Below are 21,820 nucleotides of genomic sequence, written 5' to 3' on the forward strand. Positions count from 1 at the left end.
TTATTGCGCTAATAGGGCGGTCTGCTATGTCACCATTGACCCTGGTCAAATCCTTTGCTCTGGTATTTTCTCACTCCTATTGAACATGACACGCCATGAGTCCTCAAAATTCTAATCCCCCGAAAAGGCCCCGAAGGGACAAATATATCTCTCGCGCATGGTAAGCTACCCCCTTGCCCCTTCAGATTCTCCAAGAGTAACCAACGGGCATCTGCAGCCAGGCGTGCCAACGCCGGAAAAGCAAGGTATGATTTAAATCAATTAACCAACCGGATTCTTCTGATTCAGATTACAGTGTTCTGGTCATGATCCCTGTCTCAGTTGCGAAGATCGAGACCTCACATGCACGTACAATACCGGGAAACGCCGTTCAAAGAAGGCTACTTCGAGGGGGCGACGGCGGGTTGCGAAAGTGACAATACCAGATGGAAGAAGAAATTCTCCTAGCCAAGAATCCTGCTGTAGAGCACCGTAATTATCACCCCCCTGTCCCAGTGGAAAAGACGCCTAATGATCAATTAGGCCAGCGATTCTGGAAACTGCTGAAGTGCGAGAACCGGAACCGTTACTTCACCCGCCGGTACATGCGAATCCATCTCCTAGACCATGGGTTAGGAATAGTCTGTACAAATGTGTTGGAAAGGATCCCAACCCCATCTCTTTACGATCCCAAATCTCAGAAGCACGAGCTTTGTTCAACCCCGGAGAAGACACAGGAACCGAGAAAGGCGAAGGCCTGTACAATTGTGGAGAAACCTATTTTATTGAGCTGCCTGCTTTCCCCAAAATTCAACAATCACTAGACATTTACTTCGAGAACGTGGGTAGGCACTATCCTGCCATCCAGCTTCAAAGGACCAGGTCTCGCATACATAGAATTATCGAAGACTTGGGATATTCTCCATCTGCTCGCGGAATCGATGTTCACTACGTCGCCGCACCAACCGTTGCGTTGTTGTGCATCATCGTCTCTATCGCTGAAGTGACTGGGATTAACAGCTCGTCTTCCAACTCTCGGGCTACGACTTTTGCAAACCATGCTCGCAGCTTAATACAAATGGCTGAGAAAGTTCCTTCAAATCTCGAAGCTCTTCGATGCCATACCCTCATCACCATATACTTTCTGCATATGGACTTTCTGGATCTTGCCCTGCAGTCTATTGCTGTCACTGTTCGACTAGCAATGTCCCTTAAACTTCATCACCGATTACCATCCCCCAGAGAAGGAAGCGAAGGAAGCGACTCCTATGACCAAAATCTGTGGTGGACAATCTACGTCCTGGATCGTAATCTCGCATGTCTTGGTGGAGTACCTTACCTCATCAGAGACGAGGAAATTGATGCACCGAGACCAGCGCGGGATGGCCAATTCGAAAGGTTCTCTGCTGTCATATGTATCAGTTGCTGGAACGAACCTGACGAGCAAATTGGGCCGATGGAGAAGAGCTTTCACCAGGAAGCCTCGTACTTGGAAGCTCTAGCCCATCTGGGGCGCATTTGGGCTTGTATTTGGAACAACTTAGCTACTGATAGAACTGAACCTGACTGTCAGTGGCAAACGACAGAAACCTTAGATGCCCAGCTTCGCATTCTTCAACAACAGCTCCCGGCTGAACTCGTTTGGGAAAGTCCGTCAAGCCTGGGCAGAGACCTAGAGATGCTCCAGGAAACGGCAATGCAGCGACAACTAGTTGTTCTGATGGTAAGATATTCCCTTTTACTCGGTATTTCCATCCTGATTGCCCACAAGGTACTGACTGACCTTTGAAATAAAAACCAGCGTATCAATACTCTCCGACTATTCATTCGACGAAATCCCGCTTCGAAGTGCACATGCCTGGACAGGAAATTCCCGCACGATGACGGCACAGCAATTTCAGGGAAAATCATCGAAGCAATAGTCGATTTCAGCATACTTCATCATGAAGGCCTATTGCCAATCGGGCACGCTATCAGCACGACTCTCGTCCAATGCATCCTATACCTTATTAAAGTCATCGGCGAGTCACCCGATACGAGCGGAACGAAATCGGCCTCTGCCTCTGTAGTGTCGGCTTATCAGGTGTTGGTCGATCTGTCTGACCGCTGTGTCTCTGCAAGGAATGCAGTTGAGACACTTGATGAGGCATTATTCCGCCACGGAGACGAACCAGCTCGGTCTACCACCGCAACTCTACCACGCGGTGGCTCTGGTAGTCGTAGCCATTTAGATGGATTGGAAGGCACCCGTCCACAAGGACCACATCGGACAAGAAGGAAAAGGAGTACCTCGGCTTCCAGCGAGGAAAATACCCGCGGAAACGACCTTTTTGATTGCCTGCAAAAGAGTTATGAGAGCCTGGACAGCTTGCTACCCAATACAGTGCCTACTCTATAGCCGATGGATACATAGCGCAGAGGAACTTGTGTCGTTAGATTATATTACTACCACTCATATATAAAAGTATTTTCGAGGGAGCAAAATACTATATTGACTATTGGTCTATAGCTTTGACTGGAGTGGGATAGACCCAGTATCATCTATATCTTTGAGAAGCCGTCTGAGCAGCTTCCCAGTCGGGCTCTTAGGCAACGAATCGACAAAAGCCACCCCTCCCTTCAACTGCATATAACCAGCTACCTGGCTCGCCACAAACTCGGCCACAGATCGCGCAGCCTCTTCCGTATCTCGCCCAGCCTTCGCCAGAGGCTTCTCCGATACGATATACGCGCGGAGGAGGTCGGTTGCGTTGCGTTCACTCCACACACCGTGTACGGCCGCCTCTTTGACCAGTGGATGGCGGACGAGTATCTCTTCGAGCTCCAGAGGTGAAACTTGGAATCTATTGAGATAGAGTCAGCTTCGGTTCTGGCATAGATATGAGAGGAGATATTTGCTGTAGTACCCGTTTGTCTTGATGATGTCTTTTATACGACCGCTGACAAAGAGAAAGCCTTGTGCATCCAAGTACCCTATGTCCCCTGTCTTGTACCAGCCACCATCCAGCATATGCTCTCTTGTGGCTTTGGGGTCTGCCAAATACCCCCTGGCGACTGGTTGTCAGAATTGATCCCAGGATAATTTGAAAGAATTCTCACATCATGATATGCGGGCCCCGCAAGGTGATCTCCCCCGGTGCACCATTGCTGACGTCATTGCCAGTAGAATCAATGAACCTTATCTCGGCGTTGGTAATGAGCTTCCCTGTCGCATTTAACGGCATGTCTTTTTCGCGGGTGCCGGATTGCACGCATGCACCCGAGGCCTCAGTGCAGCCATACGCTGCAACCCGATTAGCGTTTGCTGCCAGCTGATGGCGTATTTCGAATGAATTTGCGTATGCACTTACTTTGGCATAGTTTCACTCCGGGGAATACTGTTCTCAGGTCCCCAGCAGTTTTCTCCTACACGGCTGTCAGTTACTCGACATCAAAGTCACAACAGCAGAAGACTTACACTTATAGGAGCGGCTGAGCATGTAAAATACTCTAAAGCCGGGTATGTGTATCGACGGGTGACCGGGCTTTCGGCAAGCATTTTCGCAACAGGAGGAACCAATCTAGCCAGTGTTGCCTTTCGCTCCGACAGAAGGCGACAGTATGTTTCCAATTCAAACCGGGGCATTAGACATACGTAATAGCCTAGCCAAGGAGCTCCTGTAATGGCGACATATAGTGCATAGACATGAGATAAGGGCGGGAAGAAAACCTCGCGCATGTCAATCCTCCAGTTGTCAGGGTTATCCGCCCGCAATTGGTAGTTCACGGCGATGAGGTTGTAATGGGAGAGAACAACAGCCTTGGGATGGCCAGTGGTTCCGCTGGACAGAATGATTGCTGCAGGTGCTTGTCGGTTGTCGCCACTTGCGAACGAGTGAGCCTCAATCTCCGGAAAGTCCCCTTGGCCAACAGCCGGTTTTGGCCAACTGGGCCATTGGGGATGAGCTTCCCCGAGCCCAATGATCTTAATAGCTGAGCTCGCTGGGCTGCTCAGACTGAGGCTCTTAACAAGTTTGCTAGAAGCGGAGCTGCCCACAACAATGTAGTCTGGCTTCACAAGCTGAATACCATATGCAATTTCGGTTGGCGACAGAGAATCGTTTATCAAAGATACAACACCACCAGCCCACCATACAGAGTGCACGGAGATGATATAATCGATGCAGCTGGACGATATCACGCTTACGACTTGCCCAGGCTTAAGTGCAAGAGCTTGCCGTAGCCAGGCCGCCCCACTCTTGACCAGGCTAGTGAATTCGCCGTATGAAACTGTCCTACCGCTGAGGGCTTCCTCAAAGATGATTTTGCTGGGAGGTATGGCGGTTGACTTGTCCAGCAGCGTTGCTTCGGTCACACTGAGGTGGGTTGGGATTCGTACCCGGGTTTGGGAGCGGAAGATGCGAGGCATGGTGTCGAGGCTTCTCTGACTAACTTACCAGAAAGATGTGAAAATAGGCTCTTGTAAGTACAAATCATAAATTATAAATTAAGCAACTCATTGTGCGTGTCCCTCGTGCCCCGGAATAGATAACACTTACCGACATCATCATTTCCGAGTTTGGGGACCTTTACCAGATCCGAAACTTCTAATAATCTTTAACTTCGAAGTATGTATAACTGATCGAAACTTTCGCTGACTCAATCAAATTCCGATATTCCTCTAATTCCGCGGAATGCACCCGAATACGGTAATCCCGAGAGTCATCATCTTGGAAAACTGCACCTTTTGATTCGTGAAAAGAAAGAGAAGGGCAAAAAAGAAAGCCAATTGGTAAATAAATCACATGCAACGCATGGATAAACAATATGATGTTGTTTCTTGGTCATTATGTCGCCTATTTCATCCATCAGATAATTAAGAGCAGATAGCTAGAACGCTTTAAACTAGGCGTTCGCTCTTCTACTAAGTAGTGTCGACTTATTTGAAGCTTGCTTATGAATGTCTGAGGATTTCGTGATATATTTGTATGATCCCGTCACGTTCACGTAGCCACGTTCTCCACTTCCTGAATTCCAGCAGTCTCCTTTTGAGGCTCAACTTCCATATCCTCCATAGTGATTTCTTTTCTATCCAACTCTTGTTGATACACCGCCACTTGATTTGCATCCCCAAACAAGGCCGCAATCTCTTCTAGCGGCTTATGTCTAGTGTCATGGTAGGTGAAGATGATTATGACAGCCGCGATAGCGGGCACGACGACAAAAATGGGGTAGAATTTCCAACCAATAGCTTCGAAGGCATATGGCGCGGCCTCAAGCCACATCAGGTTAGTCAAAGCAAATGTGCACATGGCAAGCGCCAGGCCCTGAGAGCGGGTGTAGCTCGGCCATATCTCGGTGATATAGAAATAAGTCGGCCCATCCAAGAACGCACAAAAGGTAGCTTGAAATAGCATTATAATGGTGGCGCTGGCGATGAGTCCACCACGGTTTGTACTTCCTAGGTAGAAACTTTGAAGAGCGGCTTCAATGGCCATGAGGACTGCACAGGCCGCAAGTCCGAAAGAAATGAACCAATGTCGGGGCACACGGTCCACCCATAGCATGGAAAGAGCGTTGGTGACAAATCCAATGGATTGGAATCCGACTTGAAAGCCCAGAATCTGGACTGTGTCGAAGCCAAGGCTTGCCCATACCACGGATCCATAATCTGGATAAAACGTTAGTCGGAATGTTTCAGATTGGGTATTTGACTCACTCAGAATTACTAAAACACCACAACTGTAAATACTAAACTCCAAAAAGATCGTCATGATAGCTCGCTTGCGTAGGGACGTGTTCGTGAATATGCCCCAGTACGAAGTCCGGAAGCGAATATCCAGCTCGATCTGCTTCCTCATCTGATAGAATTCCCTGGTCGCAAACTCATGGGTACCAAGATCATTCTTGTCGGCGTGGAGACGCTTTACAACCTCCCACGCCTCCTCGGTTCGATCACGGGAAAGCAAATAGCGAGGCGACTCGGGCATCCAGTAAATCCCACACAGAATGATTGTCGGAAGTACCATTTGAATTCCAACAATCCCTCTCCATTGGTTCTCTCCTGGGATAAAATAGAATCCTAGCCCCACAAGACTTGCAATACAATATCCAAATAGCATCAGAAGAGCATGGGCATCAGAAACAGCACCACGGATTCTGGGCGGTGCAAGCTCGGCAATCCAAACTGGAACACTGTTTTGGATAAGGAAAGATCTGAATTCAAATAATCAGCCTTGAAGAGCGAAATATGTGGCGCTGAATCTCATACCCTAATCCGTTGAAAAGCCGGAAGACAATGAACATAGACGGATTGACTGAACCTGTGAGCAAAGCACCAGAAACGAGAATAATGGCGTTTCCTATTGCCGCAGTGAGCTTTCGGCCGAATCTATCGCTCATCCATCCTGCCAAGAAGGCTCCAAACACGGCACCTGCTTGGTACATGCCTACAAGGTCATGTTAGCTACTGACACATATCCATTCATGTCCTCTGCTACTGCAAAATTGCTCACCATTGATTGTTCCTGTAATAGCACTAGCGTTCGGGTTGTTCACGAGTCCCATATCCTCTTGAAAGGACGGCTGGGTTAGGGTTGTGGCAATATTGGCAGCCGCGTAGCCATAGGCCGCCGAGCTGAGCGTGATGAAGCCAATGACAACAATACTGTATACATTGACATGATTTTGTGCTCGGGAGAGATTAGCAAAATTCCGATTGGCCATTGCAGTATTCATGCACCAGAGAGCTATTATTATTCACTTATAATATCTGAATAGTAGTTTATACTGCTGTCAACTGGGGAAGACATCCTTTTATCGAGTGGATCAATGAATCTGGGAACTTTATTTGAACCCCAGGAAAGTTAATCTTATTACCCCGCGTCCCCGCATTTTCTTTAATGAGACTTATTTGTTGGCTTCCATAATTCCGAGGCATACCCTGTAGTCAATTCCGACCACCAGGACTGTGCAGTCTAGAAAGCAACTTGTGTGTGTGGTTGAATGTATCTGATCGGCAAGTTAAATCGGTAAAGTGATATTTTTGACCGTTTTGAAGGTCTAGACAGTTGAGTTGCTAGATAAGTGCGAAATTTCGCATGGCATAGATATGATTATGATTAAGCCCAAGACGAATATTATGGATGATAATTCTATTAATGCATCATTTGTGGTTTCAGCAATGTTAATAAATTAGGTCAGACCCTTGGTGAATGTGAGACTCCATCCCTACGGTAAAGACGACAGCGAATAGCAACTTTATATCGAGCTTCTGATCTCCATTATACTGCGTGATTACTGAGTCAACTAAAACGGAAGTGAAGAAATTTTTGATTCGATCGCCACTCTGATCAATGCTAACTTATGATGACTCGAACAGTATCATTTTATTCCAATAGTATGAGGTGCCGGGGTCAATTTCACATTCAAACTCCCTTTCTCCCAGACTACAAATGAGGACTGCTTGATCCATTGCTTAGAATCGGGAGAAATTTCCATATCAAAGTTCCAAATCATTCGGGCCAGGATCAATCGCATCTCCGCGTACGCGAGACTAATTGAGATCAGTAACTAGATATCTTGCACTTCCTGAGAATAAACTTACTTGCGACCGAGACAGTTGCGTGGCCCCACGCTGAATGCTTGGACTGCATTTCTTCTGTCGGATTCAAATTCGGAGACGCCCATAAACCTCTCTGGGATGAAGGAGTCGGGTCTCTTGAAGTTCGCTGCAGAACGGTGGGTGGCCAGTATCGGTACTCCGACAGCCGTCTAAACTCTGTCAGCCTTTGAATATAGCGTCATTGTCTCAATGTTCAACTTACTCCCCCGGGAACCCATCTCCCACAGATGAAATCCCCTTTGCCCTGGACCATTCGTGGGAACCCATACGGGACAGGAGGATACATACGAAGACCTTCGTTCAAAACAGCGAGGGTGTATTTCAGCTGATTGACAGCAGACCAGGTGATCTGGTTCTCAGAAGTGAATGCACCCCTGATCTCTGCTTTGAGTTTGTCGAGAACGCCAGGAACAGTAAGTATATAGTAAGTCACACCGGCCAACAAAGTGGCGGTAGTTTCAGATCCTGCAATAATGAGCACATAAGAGTTGCTGACAAGCTCATCTTCGCTCATCCCCTTCTCAAGTGGTTTCTTCAGCACGTTGCTGAGGAAGTCCGGGCGCCCGTTGTCACCATTACCCATGCGCGCCTTTACTTTCTCCTGTGTCATCTCATTCTGATGTTGCTTTTGCTCTCGGACCTCTTTGGGAATGATCCATTTCATAAGGAGATTTCCAGCTGGGACACGTCGCAGTACGTTCGCCCATGCAGCCGTGCGGAAATGGCTGAAGATGACCGAAACCCAAAAATGATACTGCGAATTTTGGAGGCACCCGAATGATTCCCCAAATGCTAGATCACCGATAATATCAAATGTAGTATAGTTATACCAACATGTCATGTCGACAGTGGTACTGTCCGACTCAGTGAGTCCGTGCAGCCGTTGAACCAACAGGTCAACATAGCCCTTGACAATAACTTCCTGGCGCTGAAGACTCCCTTCCGAGAACCCATGAGACAGCGAACGTCGATAACGAGCGTGAGTTTGATCATCGGTTCGAAGAATGCTAGGGATGTGGTTTGGGCCGACGGATACATGACGTTGGTCCTTTGGACGCTGGGGTTTGCCGGGGCGAATCGCGAATATTTCTTTCCATGCTTCCGGGTCCGTGAAAGTCACCTCGTTTGGAGCGATGCGGACTGCGTCACCGTACTTCTGATGCAGTTTTTGTGCGTCCATCGGGAGGCTTCCGCCCAATACAGATCGAAAGAAAGGGAGCGATGTGGCTGCATTGGCTTTGGGGCCCGGAAAAGATGCCAAAGGATGGAAATAAAGATTGTAGATGATCCATCCGGTCGAATAGCCAACGCTCTGGAATTATCAGTGCTTTGGAACTATCTAGGCACATTGTCTGTGATAACTAACAAGTAGCAGCAGAAGTATACACCCGCCAAGCACTGGATTGACGTTTGCAATTGACGAAGGCGTCGATGAGATAAATCTCAGTAATATAGTCATTTTAATCGATATATTTCTCCCGAAGTTGCCAAAACGATGGTTGGGATTCCCAGCATGCGAATAAATACAACCCTGTAGGCCTCTGGGTTAGGAATTATCTCTAGGAGCTAAGTTCGGAATATTCACAGGGATCGCAACATGGCCAGCCATCGGAACAAAATCGGAATATGAATCGGAATATTTTCCCGGAAATTGATTCGGAATTAGAGAAGAACAATATAACATGTGACTTTCAGCTGTGGTGCTGGCTGTACCAACAGGATAACCGCTTGTTGATTCCCGTGTATAGTGATTTCTCAACAGCAAGCAATATGCACCCCTCTTGCACTCCTCCAGAGTAGAGTACCAGCGAGCTATAAGCCCTATATTAACGGGGCCGAGGCAGAATAGGTTTACGCGTACTGGCTTTACTTCAATTGCCAAACTTCGAACTATGCCCTCTATTGAGTATATATAGACTGCGGCATATCCGCTCCAATGGATATCAGATCGATCCTTATATCCGCACTATGGATATGAGTTGATATCTATATCCGTAGAATGGATATCTAAGGATACCCGTACTAGTATAACTCTCGCTTACTTTCCCCCTTAGTTATAGCCTATTATATAATATTAATATAGCTTACTAATATATTCTTACAGCTAAAATAAACGTATAACTATTTAGTCCTAATAGAACTAACCCCTTCAATCGACAGTCGGCCCTTTAAAATTTTAGGATATAGATATTCAAATCTTTGAATTTCAATAATATAAAAATTTGGTTTGTTTTGTTTGCACTATATTGGGGCCCCAATGGGTTAGAATGTGTTGTGCCGAAGTCTACTCTCTCCTTCTCCTCTTCGTCCACAATAATACATATAGTGCTTTCTCTATTGATTTACACAAGTATTGTATCACATCCAAACCGCAATGTCAAGGGTAAAAGGTGCCATTGGAAGAAATGAGGGAGAAGCCATCAAACAATTTCAGAGGGAGGTCCCAGCTCCTGCGACTAGCTAGGTACAGTCCCAAAGAGGCAACAAACCATCAACGGCAACAAACCATCAACGGCAACAAAATGCATAGTTTACGACAGAACGGAGTTGATTAAATAAAATATCATTTCAATGGGTATCCATGGTCTTGAAAACTATACTTGCTTATTCAGCTGTAGCTAATCATGCCAGGATCGAACCATCCATATACACCATTACTTCATCCTGACATATCTCATTCGATACGAAAAATGATCATCTCTTTACTTCCGCTCCTCATCCACAACCGCGTGAGGAGTGAATTCGCTGTCTGGAAGCATGTTCATGGCATCCTCCTGGGCGTCCAACTTGTAGTTGGTGGCCCAGAATCCAACGCCACCCAGGAACGCGAGGATAGCAACCACGGTGTAGTTCCAAGTCAAGAGAGGATCATCAGCCAGACCAATGAAAGCCTGACCAATGGCAGATGAGAAGGCATTCATCAGGAGCGAGACAGCCTGGACGAGGGATCGCATGTTCTTCGGGGCCTTGGTGTAGGCATACTCGAGGGAAGTGATGGATGCAAGGATCTCGGAAATACCACCCATGATGTAGGTCAGGGCTTGGATCCAAACAGAGATGTTGGTGTGCTCGTGCTTAACCTCCAGACACATGTTGGCCTGGTTACCGCAGGGCCCCAACTTGTAGATGTAGTATTGGGTGACCGCAGCAACGACCATGCTGAGGGCGGCCACGATGAAACCGGCCGTGATACGCTTCAAGGGGGTGAAGTGGAAACCCATCTTGCGAATACCAGGGTATACGACATGATCGAAGACGGGGATGAAAATGATGAGTGCAATGGGGTTGAGGTTGTTGATGATGTCGTTGGGGACACCTCCAAGTTTCATGGTGGCCGCTTGAGATGTCAAGTTGTTCAACATCTGGTTGTAGGCGAGCCCTAGATATGGTCAGCATGTGCGGATAGAACAGGGAAGAACTTTCCACGTACAGTAAAGGGGGTACCACAAAAACACTCTGCATGCAAGCAGTCCTCGGCGAACTTCATCAACCCACGCATCATCGAAGTCCATCCACGCGGGCTTGCTCGCTCCGAGGTGGCTAGGCTTGGCGGCAGCCCAAATATCGACACCAGAGCTCTTGAACCTACGGAGAAAGATCAGTAGATGTAACACTCGGCGTTAACGGGATGGGACGTAGCTTACCATCGCACGGGGTTCAGGGTCCAGTGGCCCTTCATCGCCAACATTGACACTTTGAAAGCTTTGGGGTAGATTGATCCACCGGGAGGAGTCAGGATGTAGTGCTTCTTGCAGAAGAGCAATACAGCAGGGCACAGGCAGAACATGGCTGTGGGGAGCAGGTAAGAGAGCCAGAAACCAACATATCGCTCGGCGTAGACCATTGCGACCTGACCCACAAAAGAACCGATATTGACCATCATGTAGAAGTACATGTAGATACGGGAAACAGTGGCAGACGGGTCAACAATGACACGCTCACCGGAAGCAAGTGTCGTGACATAGGGCCTGTCCTCGCGATATTGCTCTGCAATCAGGGGGGCGATGTTGGCCTTGAAACCGCCAGTTCCTACACCCATGATGATAAGACCAATAGAGAAGCATGCAATGGCTCCGTTGGGACTGTCGATAACCTTGGGAATGGCGGAGATGATGAGAATGATGTGTCCAATGAGTGCACAGGCAATCGCGGACATGATGGTGCGGTAACGACCCCACCATTGATCAGCAACCATGGCACCAAATAGAGGCATGATGTAGGACCAGAAGGAGTTGACTGTGCAGGTTAGGGATATTAGCAATGAGCACAATTCCTCGAGACCACATATCACTTACACAATGTCAATCCAGTGGAGGCCTGTTGGCCCATACCGAGAGCTCCGGGTGAATCATTGCTCCAGTCGGAGACACCTGGAACGAGGGCACCAGTGGTGGATCCCTCGGGCAGAGGTCGCTGAATGAAATTGACAACTAATTCAGGTCAGCCATCTATCCTCCTTCTTTCCAACATTGATACTGCATACAAACAGCAGTAGCACCGTAGTACGAGAAACGTTCGCACAGTTCCACAAAGGCAACGCTGTATGCAGCCACGGGCAAGGTGCCGGCAACACGGCGCAAAGTGGCCAATTCCTCATCGGTAGGAGAACTTTTATCCAGAGAATCACCTTCGATTGACGCTTCCCGCAAGGGGGCATTGTCGATGGTCAACTCATCAATCACGGGGGCTTTCTCGTTGATACCGACATCGTGGGAGATTGCCTTTGATTTGGCAATCTCAGCCACATCGACAGGATCGCTGGCATTCATATTGGCGGTCCTGGGATGGAGAGATATGGGAGATGAAACACACAACAGAAAAAAAGAAAGAAAGAAAGACTTGCGGGAGGGCGAGGTGAAGGAATTATATGTCCCATGGCGTGATTAGCGGAACGGTTTAGCTGTGATTTCCAAGAGTTCCACTGCTCATTTCTCACAGTCCTCCATTCTAGAACCCGGGGCAATGTCTGCATTAGGGAGGTGGCGGACGGCGGACATGGCAAAAACCGTCAATAGCCGGAAGAGACCCTGCGTCTAGTACTTTTTCTAGATTAAGCCTGTTGGGATCTGTGCCTCCAATGGGGAGCTTCGGGATCATCCGACCTGACCAATTTCCTTTGGACGAGATAAGCAAAGTTCCAGCTTTCCAAGGTTGTTCCAAATCAAAAAGGGATCCCGGAAGGCTAATGTTCAACAAGACTTGGATCGTCCAATAAAAGAGCTGATGTGGGCTTAAGCCCCCCCGGTTTTGATATCCACTTTGTGTCACTTAGCGTTGTCTTAGCGTGGCTTGGCATGGGCTTGGCACAGTTTGACCGAGTATCTCCCCGCGCTATGCCGCTTGGCTGGTAGGTTCCATTGTAACCCTATTTGCTTGGCAAGCTCATCTAGCTAATCACAGTAAAGAACGGCTGATAACCGAGGTGCGATAACTGATATCCTTTGAAATCCGGCACATGGCCCCCCAACCAATTACATTACTTGAACCACACTTGATGGCAAAAAGTGCGGGGCCTCAACTGATTAGGCTCAAGGTCAAATTGCCACTACTTCCCCCTTGGAGAAGTGAGACATGGTGTGATTGGGCCTTCTAACATTGTCATCAATTACCCGACGCTTTTACAAACTGCTTTCGTGCATTGGCAGTCTCTTGGGCCGTCGGTGCCCCGGGAATCCTATAACCTCATGACTACCTGTTTTATTGGAGGCTATGGGTCTATCCCCCCCCGGTTTCATGCGATTAGGCATCCTGATCGCCCTTCCTACCCTTCCTAATTCCTTCCAGTCCATGCCACACATCGTCCGATATTCTAGGGATAATGATGTCGCATGTGTCGTTTCCTCGTTTCTTTCACTACTGTATACGAGTAGTATCCGCAATGAGCAATCCCTTGAGCTTCCAGAATATCCAGTTTACTATTCCCCAGAACGCTTGTGTTTGATGTAAATTCGCGCGAAGCCGGCCTGTCGTCCCATTCAACGTCTACCTTGGTGCGTTGCCAGGATATCAAAATTGTAATGACACTTGCACTCACACATCAGGGTGATTTCTGGATTATTGGCACGTTCATCAATGTCGCTGGCTCCTCGCTCACTTTGGCACATTCACTGCTTTGCGCAGGTCCCACGTGGCGATCCTCCAGACAACCTTGCCCACATATACTGCATTGACCACTGTATCATTGCGGATTCCATCCATGATTTTTTTTATTGGACGATAAAATCACATACATATGGCGGGTCGCATGTCTATGGAACTACCAGTACCCAGTTGTGTAAGCTGACATGGCCTGCCTTGTTTTGAGTGGATATGCATCCACTCGCGTGACCACGCACGCATACCTGCATTGTTGCAATCTCAGATTATGATTGTGACCATGCAGCCTTGGTCGCCTCGGTCGCCTTGAAGGGATCGTGGAAAGGGTGTGTTCACTACCCCCCGGTAAAGCACCTGGTAATCATCCTCCGATTGCTAACCCCTTTTCGTCTTTTCATCTTTTCAAGTTTCCCCATTGCCAACGACTTTACTGGAAATTTATTTCATACCTATAACACGCAAACCACTCCGAAATCCAAAGGCTCACGAAATGCCATTGAAGGGGCTATCGCGCGGTATCTCTTCTTCCGTTCTTTCACGGCGACTCGAGCCTCGAGCGATTGGGACAATACGCATAGCAGAATCCCCAGATGATCGAACCATATGGATAAACCCACCTGATATTGCAAAAGCCTGTACGAAATAGATCAAGCCGAGCTGACTCGTGTAAAAGAAAGTACTTCCATAGACAGTGTTTTTCAGCTGCGATGTACGTCCATCTATCAAGATCTATCGATCATATTTATTATTTCTGATGTAATCCACCTCAATACCTTCTCCCGAGCTTCTATTTTCAATACTTCTAGCTCTCAAAGCCAACACCCCCTCGCTGATGCTAAACTCGAGTCTATGGCCATAGCCGCCAGATCTGTGAAACTAACGAGAAAGCCCCCCGGCCCCCCAACAATTCCCATCAGCCCCTAGCACGGTTTCATCCACATGCTCGGTGCTTCTGCCTCGCCGAGGAATGACCCGATAGGTGCCATGGCAGCTACTGACTGACGGACCATCTCACATTGCCTCCTCTCGGGACATGGGGAAATACTCTCAGCCAGCACAAGGGTCCGGTACGTACCTCATATTACACTGCCCGGTACAATCCTAAAAAGACACCAGATTTTGATCTGACCGAGATCTCAACCTCGATCCGATACCAGGTCGCCTCGATTATCCCTTCGAAAAATTACTTGAAACTCTATTGATCTCACGAAAACCATCAAGATCCCCCCTCACTAGTCTCTCTCCCCGATCGCGTCTTAGTTCGCAACGACGGCCCCTTCCAACTCATCCTGTGGATCGACCTAGCCACCTTTTAAAGTGGACTGTGACACCGTGTCAGTGTGGTCTAACACAAGCTCCAGGGGAAATCGATCCGTGGTCCTTCCAAGCAGTGCAAGTCCGTGCGTGCAATTTAAACTGGGATGGGGGTAGGGCCTTTATAGTCAAGTCAATCTTGAGTTCAATCCAACCCCGATCAGACCGATGACTAAATACCTTATAAAGAAAGCCACATCAACCTAGCCTTCTTCCGACCCAGATGTCTCCTCGATCGTACCTACAAGGTCCTTCCGACAATTCCTCCTTGGAAGGAACCACATTCATCTGACCAGGATCTGGGTTCTGATTCCCTTCGAGGTAGGATCAGCAGCCAGGGTACTAAGCTAAGGTCTCTCCGTGACGTGATTTCAACTCAAATTGCTCCGATCGGCCGCACGATCGGCCGCACACTTTTGAGGGGAAAGTTAGGTCCATATAATGAAGATCTGCACCGTTATACGATGCCACCTCAGTTTATATGAACATGCCCAAGAAGGGAAGCTTCGTGGATATAAAAACGATATTCGTCCTCGTGCCTGGCTAGGTCATACTGACAGGCTCTCATAATGGGCGATTCTTGGAGAGAAGCGAGATCGACCTCCCAGCCCCAGTCCCTCTCGATTGGACCTTCGGAGTTTCCTTGAGATCCGGATCAATCTGGTCACGATTCCGACCCAAGATTCCGACCCAACTGAAATACACCTTAGCTCTCACTCGCAAGTCTGGCGTGGACACCTATACGTGGGAAACTATATTGACCTGACAAAAATCCCTACTCCGACCCCACCCCGATCGTAGCGACAGGCACTTGCACTTTCTTCTTCAAAGAGAACCTGATCGATCGCATCAAAAGTCGAATTTATCGGCTCTGGCAAAGGCAGCCTCTTAGAAGAATCCGACCCTCATTTTGTATATGAGTTACTTCCGATCGCAGCGACAAAGGTGAATTTCTTGGATGAGCTCCGTGTAGATGTTGCAAAGCTCCGAGCTCTCTCATCCAAACATACGATATCGCCCCTTGCGGACTTGACCGAGCTAGTTTGCCAGAGCATTCTTTGTCCGACGTGCATTCCTCTCGGCGGCCACTCCTCTCGGTGGATTGTCCTATCCAAGCACAGTAGATTGTATCTTTGTGACCATACCCCCTGCCCATGCAAGATACCCTGTACTGCACTGCATAATTACCGCGTGATTAGTGCACCGGCTGATCTGCCGTCCTGAGGCGGGGGGGCTATCCCTTCTCCACTACTTCTCAGTTTCCGGCAGGACATACCAAATACCAAAGCCGAAAGGATATCGGAATTCAACAGAAAATACACATGCTCGAGTTCTGTGAGTTATGAGATTATGAAACCTGTCCCTCCAAACTTGCCATGAGGATCAACGGAGAGGGAAACATACATTCTATAGATATCCCTTGATTGCCCACTCAACATGAGGTTTGTGGACCACGGAAAGAATAAGATCACTAGTGCGTCAAAACTTCTACTACCGAGTTCAAGGAAGCACCACAATGCTTTCCACCTGGACACTAATCTTGTTGTCTACTTTGCCTCTGGTCTGGGCCGTCCCAGCTCAGAAGAAAGCAGCAACAGCCAACCCAACTGTTATTATCTCCAAGCCCAAAGCCACTGTTATTGGCTCCACGGATCTCAACAAGATCGATAAATTCAATGGTATCCCGTTCGCACTTCCTCCAACTGCCCACCTTAGGTTGAAACCACCTCAACCGATCCAAACATCCATTGGGACCATCAAGGCTACTTCCACCGCGAAGTCCTGCCCACAATTCCTGTTCAGCACCGACAAAAAGGACATCCCTAGCTCTATAATTGCGACGCTCACCAACATCCCAATCTTTCAGGAGATTACCAATGCCGCCGAGGACTGTTTGACTCTTGATGTACGTCGCCCCTCTGGAACTCAACCAGACGCAAAGCTACCAGTGCTGGTCTGGATCTTTGGTGGTGGCTTTGAACAAGGTGCCACCGCCATCTACGATGGATCAAACTTTGTGGCGAGCTCTGTGAAATTGGGTATGCCAGTCATCTTTGTGGCCATGAACTACCGTCTCGGGGGGTTCGGGTTCTTGCCGGGCGCAGAGATCCTGAAAGATGGCTCCGCCAATCTCGGACTTATGGACCAGCGTCTTGCGTTACAATGGGTCGCAGACAATATCGCCGCATTTGGGGGCGATCCGTCTAAGGTGACCATTTGGGGTGAGTCTGCTGGCGCCATCTCAGTGTTTGATCAGATGGCCATATATGATGGCGACAATACATACAACGGTGCACCGCTTTTTCGCAGTGCCATCATGAACTCGGGCAGCATTGTCCCTGCAAATCCCGTTGACGGCACGAAAGGCCAGGTTGTATATGATACTGTTGTTAACAGTGCCGGCTGCAGTGGTGCCAGTGACACCCTCGAATGTCTACGGGGGCTGGATTACACCAAGTTTCTCAACGCTGCCAACTCGGTTCCAGGCATCTTGGGTTATAATTCTGTCGCTGAGTCATATCTGCCTCGTCCGGATGGCACGGTCCTAACTGAATCACCAGAGCAACTGGTTATCCAGGGCAAATACGCCTCGGTGCCGTTCATCGTCGGCGACCAAGAAGACGAGGGCACTGTCTTTTCTCTATTTCAGACCAATTTGACAACCACGGATCATATCGTGGACTATCTACAGAGTCTATTCTTCTTCAACGCTTCGCGACAGCAGATTACAGATCTCGTCGCCACCTACCAAGATATCAAAGCAGACGGCTCACCCTTCCGAACGGGCTCCCTTTACAACTGGTACCCACAATATAAAAGACTCGCGGCTATCCTAGGTGATCTGTCCTTTACCCTCACTCGCCGGGCTTTCCTAAACTACGCCCAGAAAGCGAAACCAGAGGTCCCTTCCTGGTCCTATCTGTCATCTTACGACCATGGCCTTCCATTCCTAGGAACCTTCCACGGATCAGATGTTGTCCAGGTGTTCTACGGGATTCTGTCAAACTATGGATCCAAATCCCTACACTCATACTACCTGTCTTTTGTATATGAGCAGGACCCCAATGCAAAGGCTGGAGAATACATGGATTGGCCACAATGGGGCAACAACCAATCTCTGATGAACTTTTTTATTGATCGTGGTGCCCTCTTGCCGGATGACTTTCGTCAAGATAGTTATAACCAGATCATGGCGGATCCTGCTGCGTTCTCTTTTTGAGTGCCGATTGCAAGTATTTCCAACCAAGAGCTTGACGAATCATGTTTATATGAATTATATATTACGATATATACTAGCTACCACCATGTTTCGAGGATTTGATCTACAGGGTTCTTTTCATAGAAAGTAGGTAGTTATCAATGATACTCGCAGATTCTCGCATAAATTAATATCCAAGCAGAACTTGTCATTAACACTAACTCTCGGTTTATTTCCAACTCGCGATCACGATGGCTGTAGTCCCAGAACACCCAGTTGGCACCGTATACGACCGGTTAGGGTCACTTTCCCACGTCACGGTTGAAGATCCGGTCGTCTTCTTGAGGAATTTATACTGGAAGGTTGTTCCGACGGGGAGGGTGATATTCGCCTGCCATATGGGATTGGAAGAAGTGTAACTGGTTGCAGACAGTGCAATAGAATTACTAGTGTCCCAGGTGCCAAGCTGGCTGATTGAGCCTGAGACGTAGATATTTTGGCCATAGGAAGTAGTCACAAGCTCCTGGAATAGAACCGGCAGGGCAGTGGCTTGGACGCAGGCTGCCCCCGTAGTGGTTATTGTTGTCGTAGTAGTGGTCTGAGTTGCTGTGGTGGCTGTGGTACTGGGGACAGATGCGCCGCACAGCCCGCTGTTGATCACGGAGGATGCGAGAACAAGCACCCGTGGCAATCCAGATGCCATTGGGACGGTGATGCTACCGCTGGAATCCACTGTGATAGATGTGCAGGTGTACATCTCCAGCAGCTTCACACCAGATGAATACCCGCTCCCACTTAAAGACAATGTGTAGGAGGATCCAGAAGACCCAGCATTGGAAAGCACCGTAATGACCGGCGAGCTTCCCGATCCCTTCTTCATGGCTAGCGTATTGCTGTCTTGATAGAAGGGGACATTCTGATAATCTGTCAGACTTTTTCGCTAGAATGGCTTTTACAATACGTACCTTGGTCGTGATATAGCTGGAGTCTGCTGCGATAGCCGCTTTGCGGATTTTGTTCGTAGTTGCGATATATTGGTATAAATCTGCTGTAATTGAGTATCCCGACAGCCAGATAGCTTCTCGGTTGGCTGGGTCACTTCCACCACTATAGTGCTGTTCCTGGCCTGAATATACAATGGGAATACCGTCCGACAAAAAGAGGAACGAGATCACATTCTTGGCCTGTGAGTAGTCACTTGTGTAGCTATTATGAACAGTCAGTGTTATGTATCTCTGAGAACTTCGAATTTCTCACCTTGGGAAACGTGGATTGTCGTGATTCTCGATGAAATTGCCCAGAAGAGTTGAATCGGCACAATCGGAAGCCACGGTGCCGATCATGTTATACAAATCGCTAATGCTGCCGCTGGAAGATTGGAAAGCACGCAGCAGTGGGTAATAGCTGAACAGTTAGCCTTTCTCCGAAAACCAGGATGGCAGTCATCTTACATGGGGTAATTTAAGACGCCGTCAATGTAGTTTTGATAGTCGCAGGTGTAAGCTGGATCTCCATCGAAAATCTCCCCGACAGCGTAGACGCCTGCTGCGTCATTGAATCCAGGCCAGAAGGACTTTTGGACATGCTTTACGGTATCGACGCGCAATCCATCAACTGACAATGTTAGATCGGCTTATAACATAAACTACTATACTTACTGGAGTAGTTAGACACTAAATCCCCAATCCAGTTGTTCCAGAGGGTCTGCACTGAGCTCTGGGTTGTGTCGAGATCTGGCAGCGAGACAGTGGTGTCGCCAAGCCAACAATTCTCGACATTAGACTGGTCATCGTAGTTACTGATCAAACAGTAGGGGTGGAAGTAGGACGAAGAACTAAACGGAGTGAAAACACTATAATCTACAGTATTTCCAGCCCCAGCATAGCCCTAGTGGCATGTTAGAAAGGTCCCATCTCATCGTTCAAGATAAAATACCATATGGTTTGCCACAACATCAACCATAAGATACATGCCTCGAGCGTGCAGTGCCTGCGAGAGTGCCAAGAGGTCATCAGACGTGCCATGGTTTGGATTGACATCGTATCTAGTGAAATTGGTGAGCGGGAGTCCAGAACCAACCCTTTAATGACAATGATCTTACATATCTTGCTGCCAGTACCCATGATAGGACGTGCCATCGCCAGTGTTTTGCGGAAGTTGTTTTGTCACTGGAGTGATCCAAATGGCAGTAAAGCCCATTCCCTGGATATAATCCAACTGGTAGTCAAGTCAATATATGGAGTCTGAGTGAAAGATTTGACACATACATGGTTGATAATACCCTGCCAACTGCCACCGCAATAAATCTAATACGCGTTGTTAGTGTATAAATTGAGCATCCGGGGCAGAATCGCGCATACCCTGTCGTTAACGTTGCAGGTAGCAGTGACCGAATTGTCGCTGCGTCCGAATCGATCCGTCAACAGGAAATAGATCGATTGACTGCGCCATTCCGCGGGAGTCAGGCCCATAACCATCTGCCATAGTAGTATGGTTGCTGTGAATATAAGATTCTTCATGTTTCCGGCCATGAATAAAGTGGGACTTGATGTTTTGGTGAAGTTTGGATTCTTGTACAAACCAACAGGGGGAGAAGTCGGATCCGATTTATAGCCTCAACTTGCATGCTGTGCATTACAGTCATATTATGCGGATCAATATAAGCTAGACTTTTGTTAACGGCGATATACACCCACATAATCTTTGCATTGTTCCAATCCAATCGGTTAAATGCACTAGTTGTAAAGGTTCCAAATTCCTTGAAGTCTACTCCGCTAGACCGAGATATCGAGTCAACACAATGAGGGGGAAGCGGATAATTTTCTGGCAAAGCAGGCACTCCCCGAAGCTGCAGGATACTAGCGAGACTAGGGCCTGCACCAGTCTTGAAGAGGTCCATCTCTCCGGAGCTTTGCCTATCTGCAGGATTATTCATGGTTCCACATCTTCAGAACACAATTGAAGAACAAGAAATGTCGCATCAAACTCACATGTAAGCCATTTTTACTTATTTCCCAGTAAAGCGCTAGTTCCAAGACAGGCCTAGCGTGTTGGTGACGGAGATACTTGAGATGGCTGATTGGTGGTCATCAGCCACCCCCCCAGATTCTGCAGTGAAGATGACAGGGGGCGGAGATTCAACGTGGATCAAATATCGGAGAAGAAGACATGGCATCTTCCTGAGGTAATTAATGCTTGATTCAAATCTGGTCGATCGAAGCGATTGGGATGGAGATCAACGATCGGATAATAAGACCTCGCATGTGTCTCGGGAGATATTCGATCCGCCTGCTGAAGAGAGTAGTGATGGACATGAAACTTGCAAAATCCATAATGAAGCTCTTTACTAGCGCTGGAATCAAATTCTAAGCTAACGGTGATGCAGCAGCCAAATGCCGATCTTTTCCTAACATCATTTCTCCGGAGCCCCCAGAGCTCATTTCCTCTACAATAGTGTGCCATCATGCAATAGTATCATGCAATTTACATGCAAGTTGCATGCAGGTGCATTAATTCATTTTTGAGTTGCGACCGAATGGATTTTCAAGTGGGTTAAATCCTCATTACCTGTAGCCCCTATAAAAACCACGCTCGACCCCCACGATGATCCCAAACCAACTCACTTTCCG

The 21,820-nt window shown here is 48.0% G+C and overlaps 7 protein-coding genes across 7 annotated transcripts; 2 read left to right on the forward strand and 5 right to left on the reverse strand.

Moving 5' to 3' along the window:
• Positions 1 to 425: 425 nt before the first annotated feature.
• Positions 426 to 2,377, forward strand: N7455_007531 (fungal specific transcription factor domain-containing protein; the record flags this gene model as incomplete). The annotated part of the gene is made up of 3 exons (XM_065605648.1): positions 426 to 580; positions 877 to 1,702; positions 1,781 to 2,377. The coding sequence occupies 3 exons, from the start codon at positions 426 to 428 to the stop codon at positions 2,375 to 2,377; spliced, it is 1,578 nt and encodes a 525-aa protein (XP_065461502.1).
• A 105-nt stretch (positions 2,378 to 2,482) lies between these two features.
• Positions 2,483 to 4,387, reverse strand: N7455_007532 (uncharacterized protein; the record flags this gene model as incomplete). Its single annotated transcript, XM_040961484.2, has 5 exons — positions 2,483 to 2,822; positions 2,886 to 3,026; positions 3,079 to 3,262; positions 3,330 to 3,384; positions 3,437 to 4,387. 5 exons carry the CDS (start codon positions 4,385 to 4,387, stop codon positions 2,483 to 2,485), a joined length of 1,671 nt encoding a protein of 556 aa, XP_040808075.2.
• A 574-nt stretch (positions 4,388 to 4,961) lies between these two features.
• Positions 4,962 to 6,684, reverse strand: N7455_007533 (uncharacterized protein; the record flags this gene model as incomplete). The annotated part of the gene is made up of 4 exons (XM_040961466.2): positions 4,962 to 5,629; positions 5,678 to 6,174; positions 6,230 to 6,407; positions 6,474 to 6,684. 4 exons carry the CDS (start codon positions 6,682 to 6,684, stop codon positions 4,962 to 4,964), a joined length of 1,554 nt encoding a protein of 517 aa, XP_040808065.2.
• A 657-nt stretch (positions 6,685 to 7,341) lies between these two features.
• On the reverse strand, positions 7,342 to 8,762 carry N7455_007534 (cytochrome P450; the record flags this gene model as incomplete). Its single annotated transcript, XM_040961467.2, has 3 exons — positions 7,342 to 7,513; positions 7,565 to 7,731; positions 7,785 to 8,762. 3 exons carry the CDS (start codon positions 8,760 to 8,762, stop codon positions 7,342 to 7,344), a joined length of 1,317 nt encoding a protein of 438 aa, XP_040808100.2.
• Positions 8,763 to 10,284: 1,522 nt separating this feature from the next.
• On the reverse strand, positions 10,285 to 12,351 carry N7455_007535 (uncharacterized protein; the record flags this gene model as incomplete). The annotated part of the gene is made up of 5 exons (XM_040961490.2): positions 10,285 to 10,961; positions 11,013 to 11,167; positions 11,227 to 11,818; positions 11,878 to 12,012; positions 12,066 to 12,351. The coding sequence occupies 5 exons, from the start codon at positions 12,349 to 12,351 to the stop codon at positions 10,285 to 10,287; spliced, it is 1,845 nt and encodes a 614-aa protein (XP_040808094.2).
• Positions 12,352 to 16,508: 4,157 nt separating this feature from the next.
• Positions 16,509 to 18,212, forward strand: N7455_007536 (putative extracellular lipase; the record flags this gene model as incomplete). The annotated part of the gene is made up of 1 exon (XM_040961475.2): positions 16,509 to 18,212. One exon carries the CDS (start codon positions 16,509 to 16,511, stop codon positions 18,210 to 18,212), a length of 1,704 nt encoding a protein of 567 aa, XP_040808095.2.
• Positions 18,213 to 18,420: 208 nt separating this feature from the next.
• Positions 18,421 to 20,710, reverse strand: N7455_007537 (putative alpha-amylase; the record flags this gene model as incomplete). The annotated part of the gene is made up of 9 exons (XM_040961470.2): positions 18,421 to 19,107; positions 19,157 to 19,397; positions 19,449 to 19,595; positions 19,643 to 19,805; positions 19,850 to 20,078; positions 20,127 to 20,235; positions 20,293 to 20,408; positions 20,459 to 20,497; positions 20,552 to 20,710. 9 exons carry the CDS (start codon positions 20,708 to 20,710, stop codon positions 18,421 to 18,423), a joined length of 1,890 nt encoding a protein of 629 aa, XP_040808099.2.
• Between the last annotated feature and the right edge of the window lie 1,110 nt (positions 20,711 to 21,820).

The sequence above is a fragment of the Penicillium solitum genome (genome assembly GCF_028829755.1).
Source record: "Penicillium solitum strain IBT 25940 chromosome Unknown utg000004l_segment0_segment0, whole genome shotgun sequence".
Lineage (NCBI taxonomy): Eukaryota > Fungi > Ascomycota > Eurotiomycetes > Eurotiales > Aspergillaceae > Penicillium > Penicillium solitum.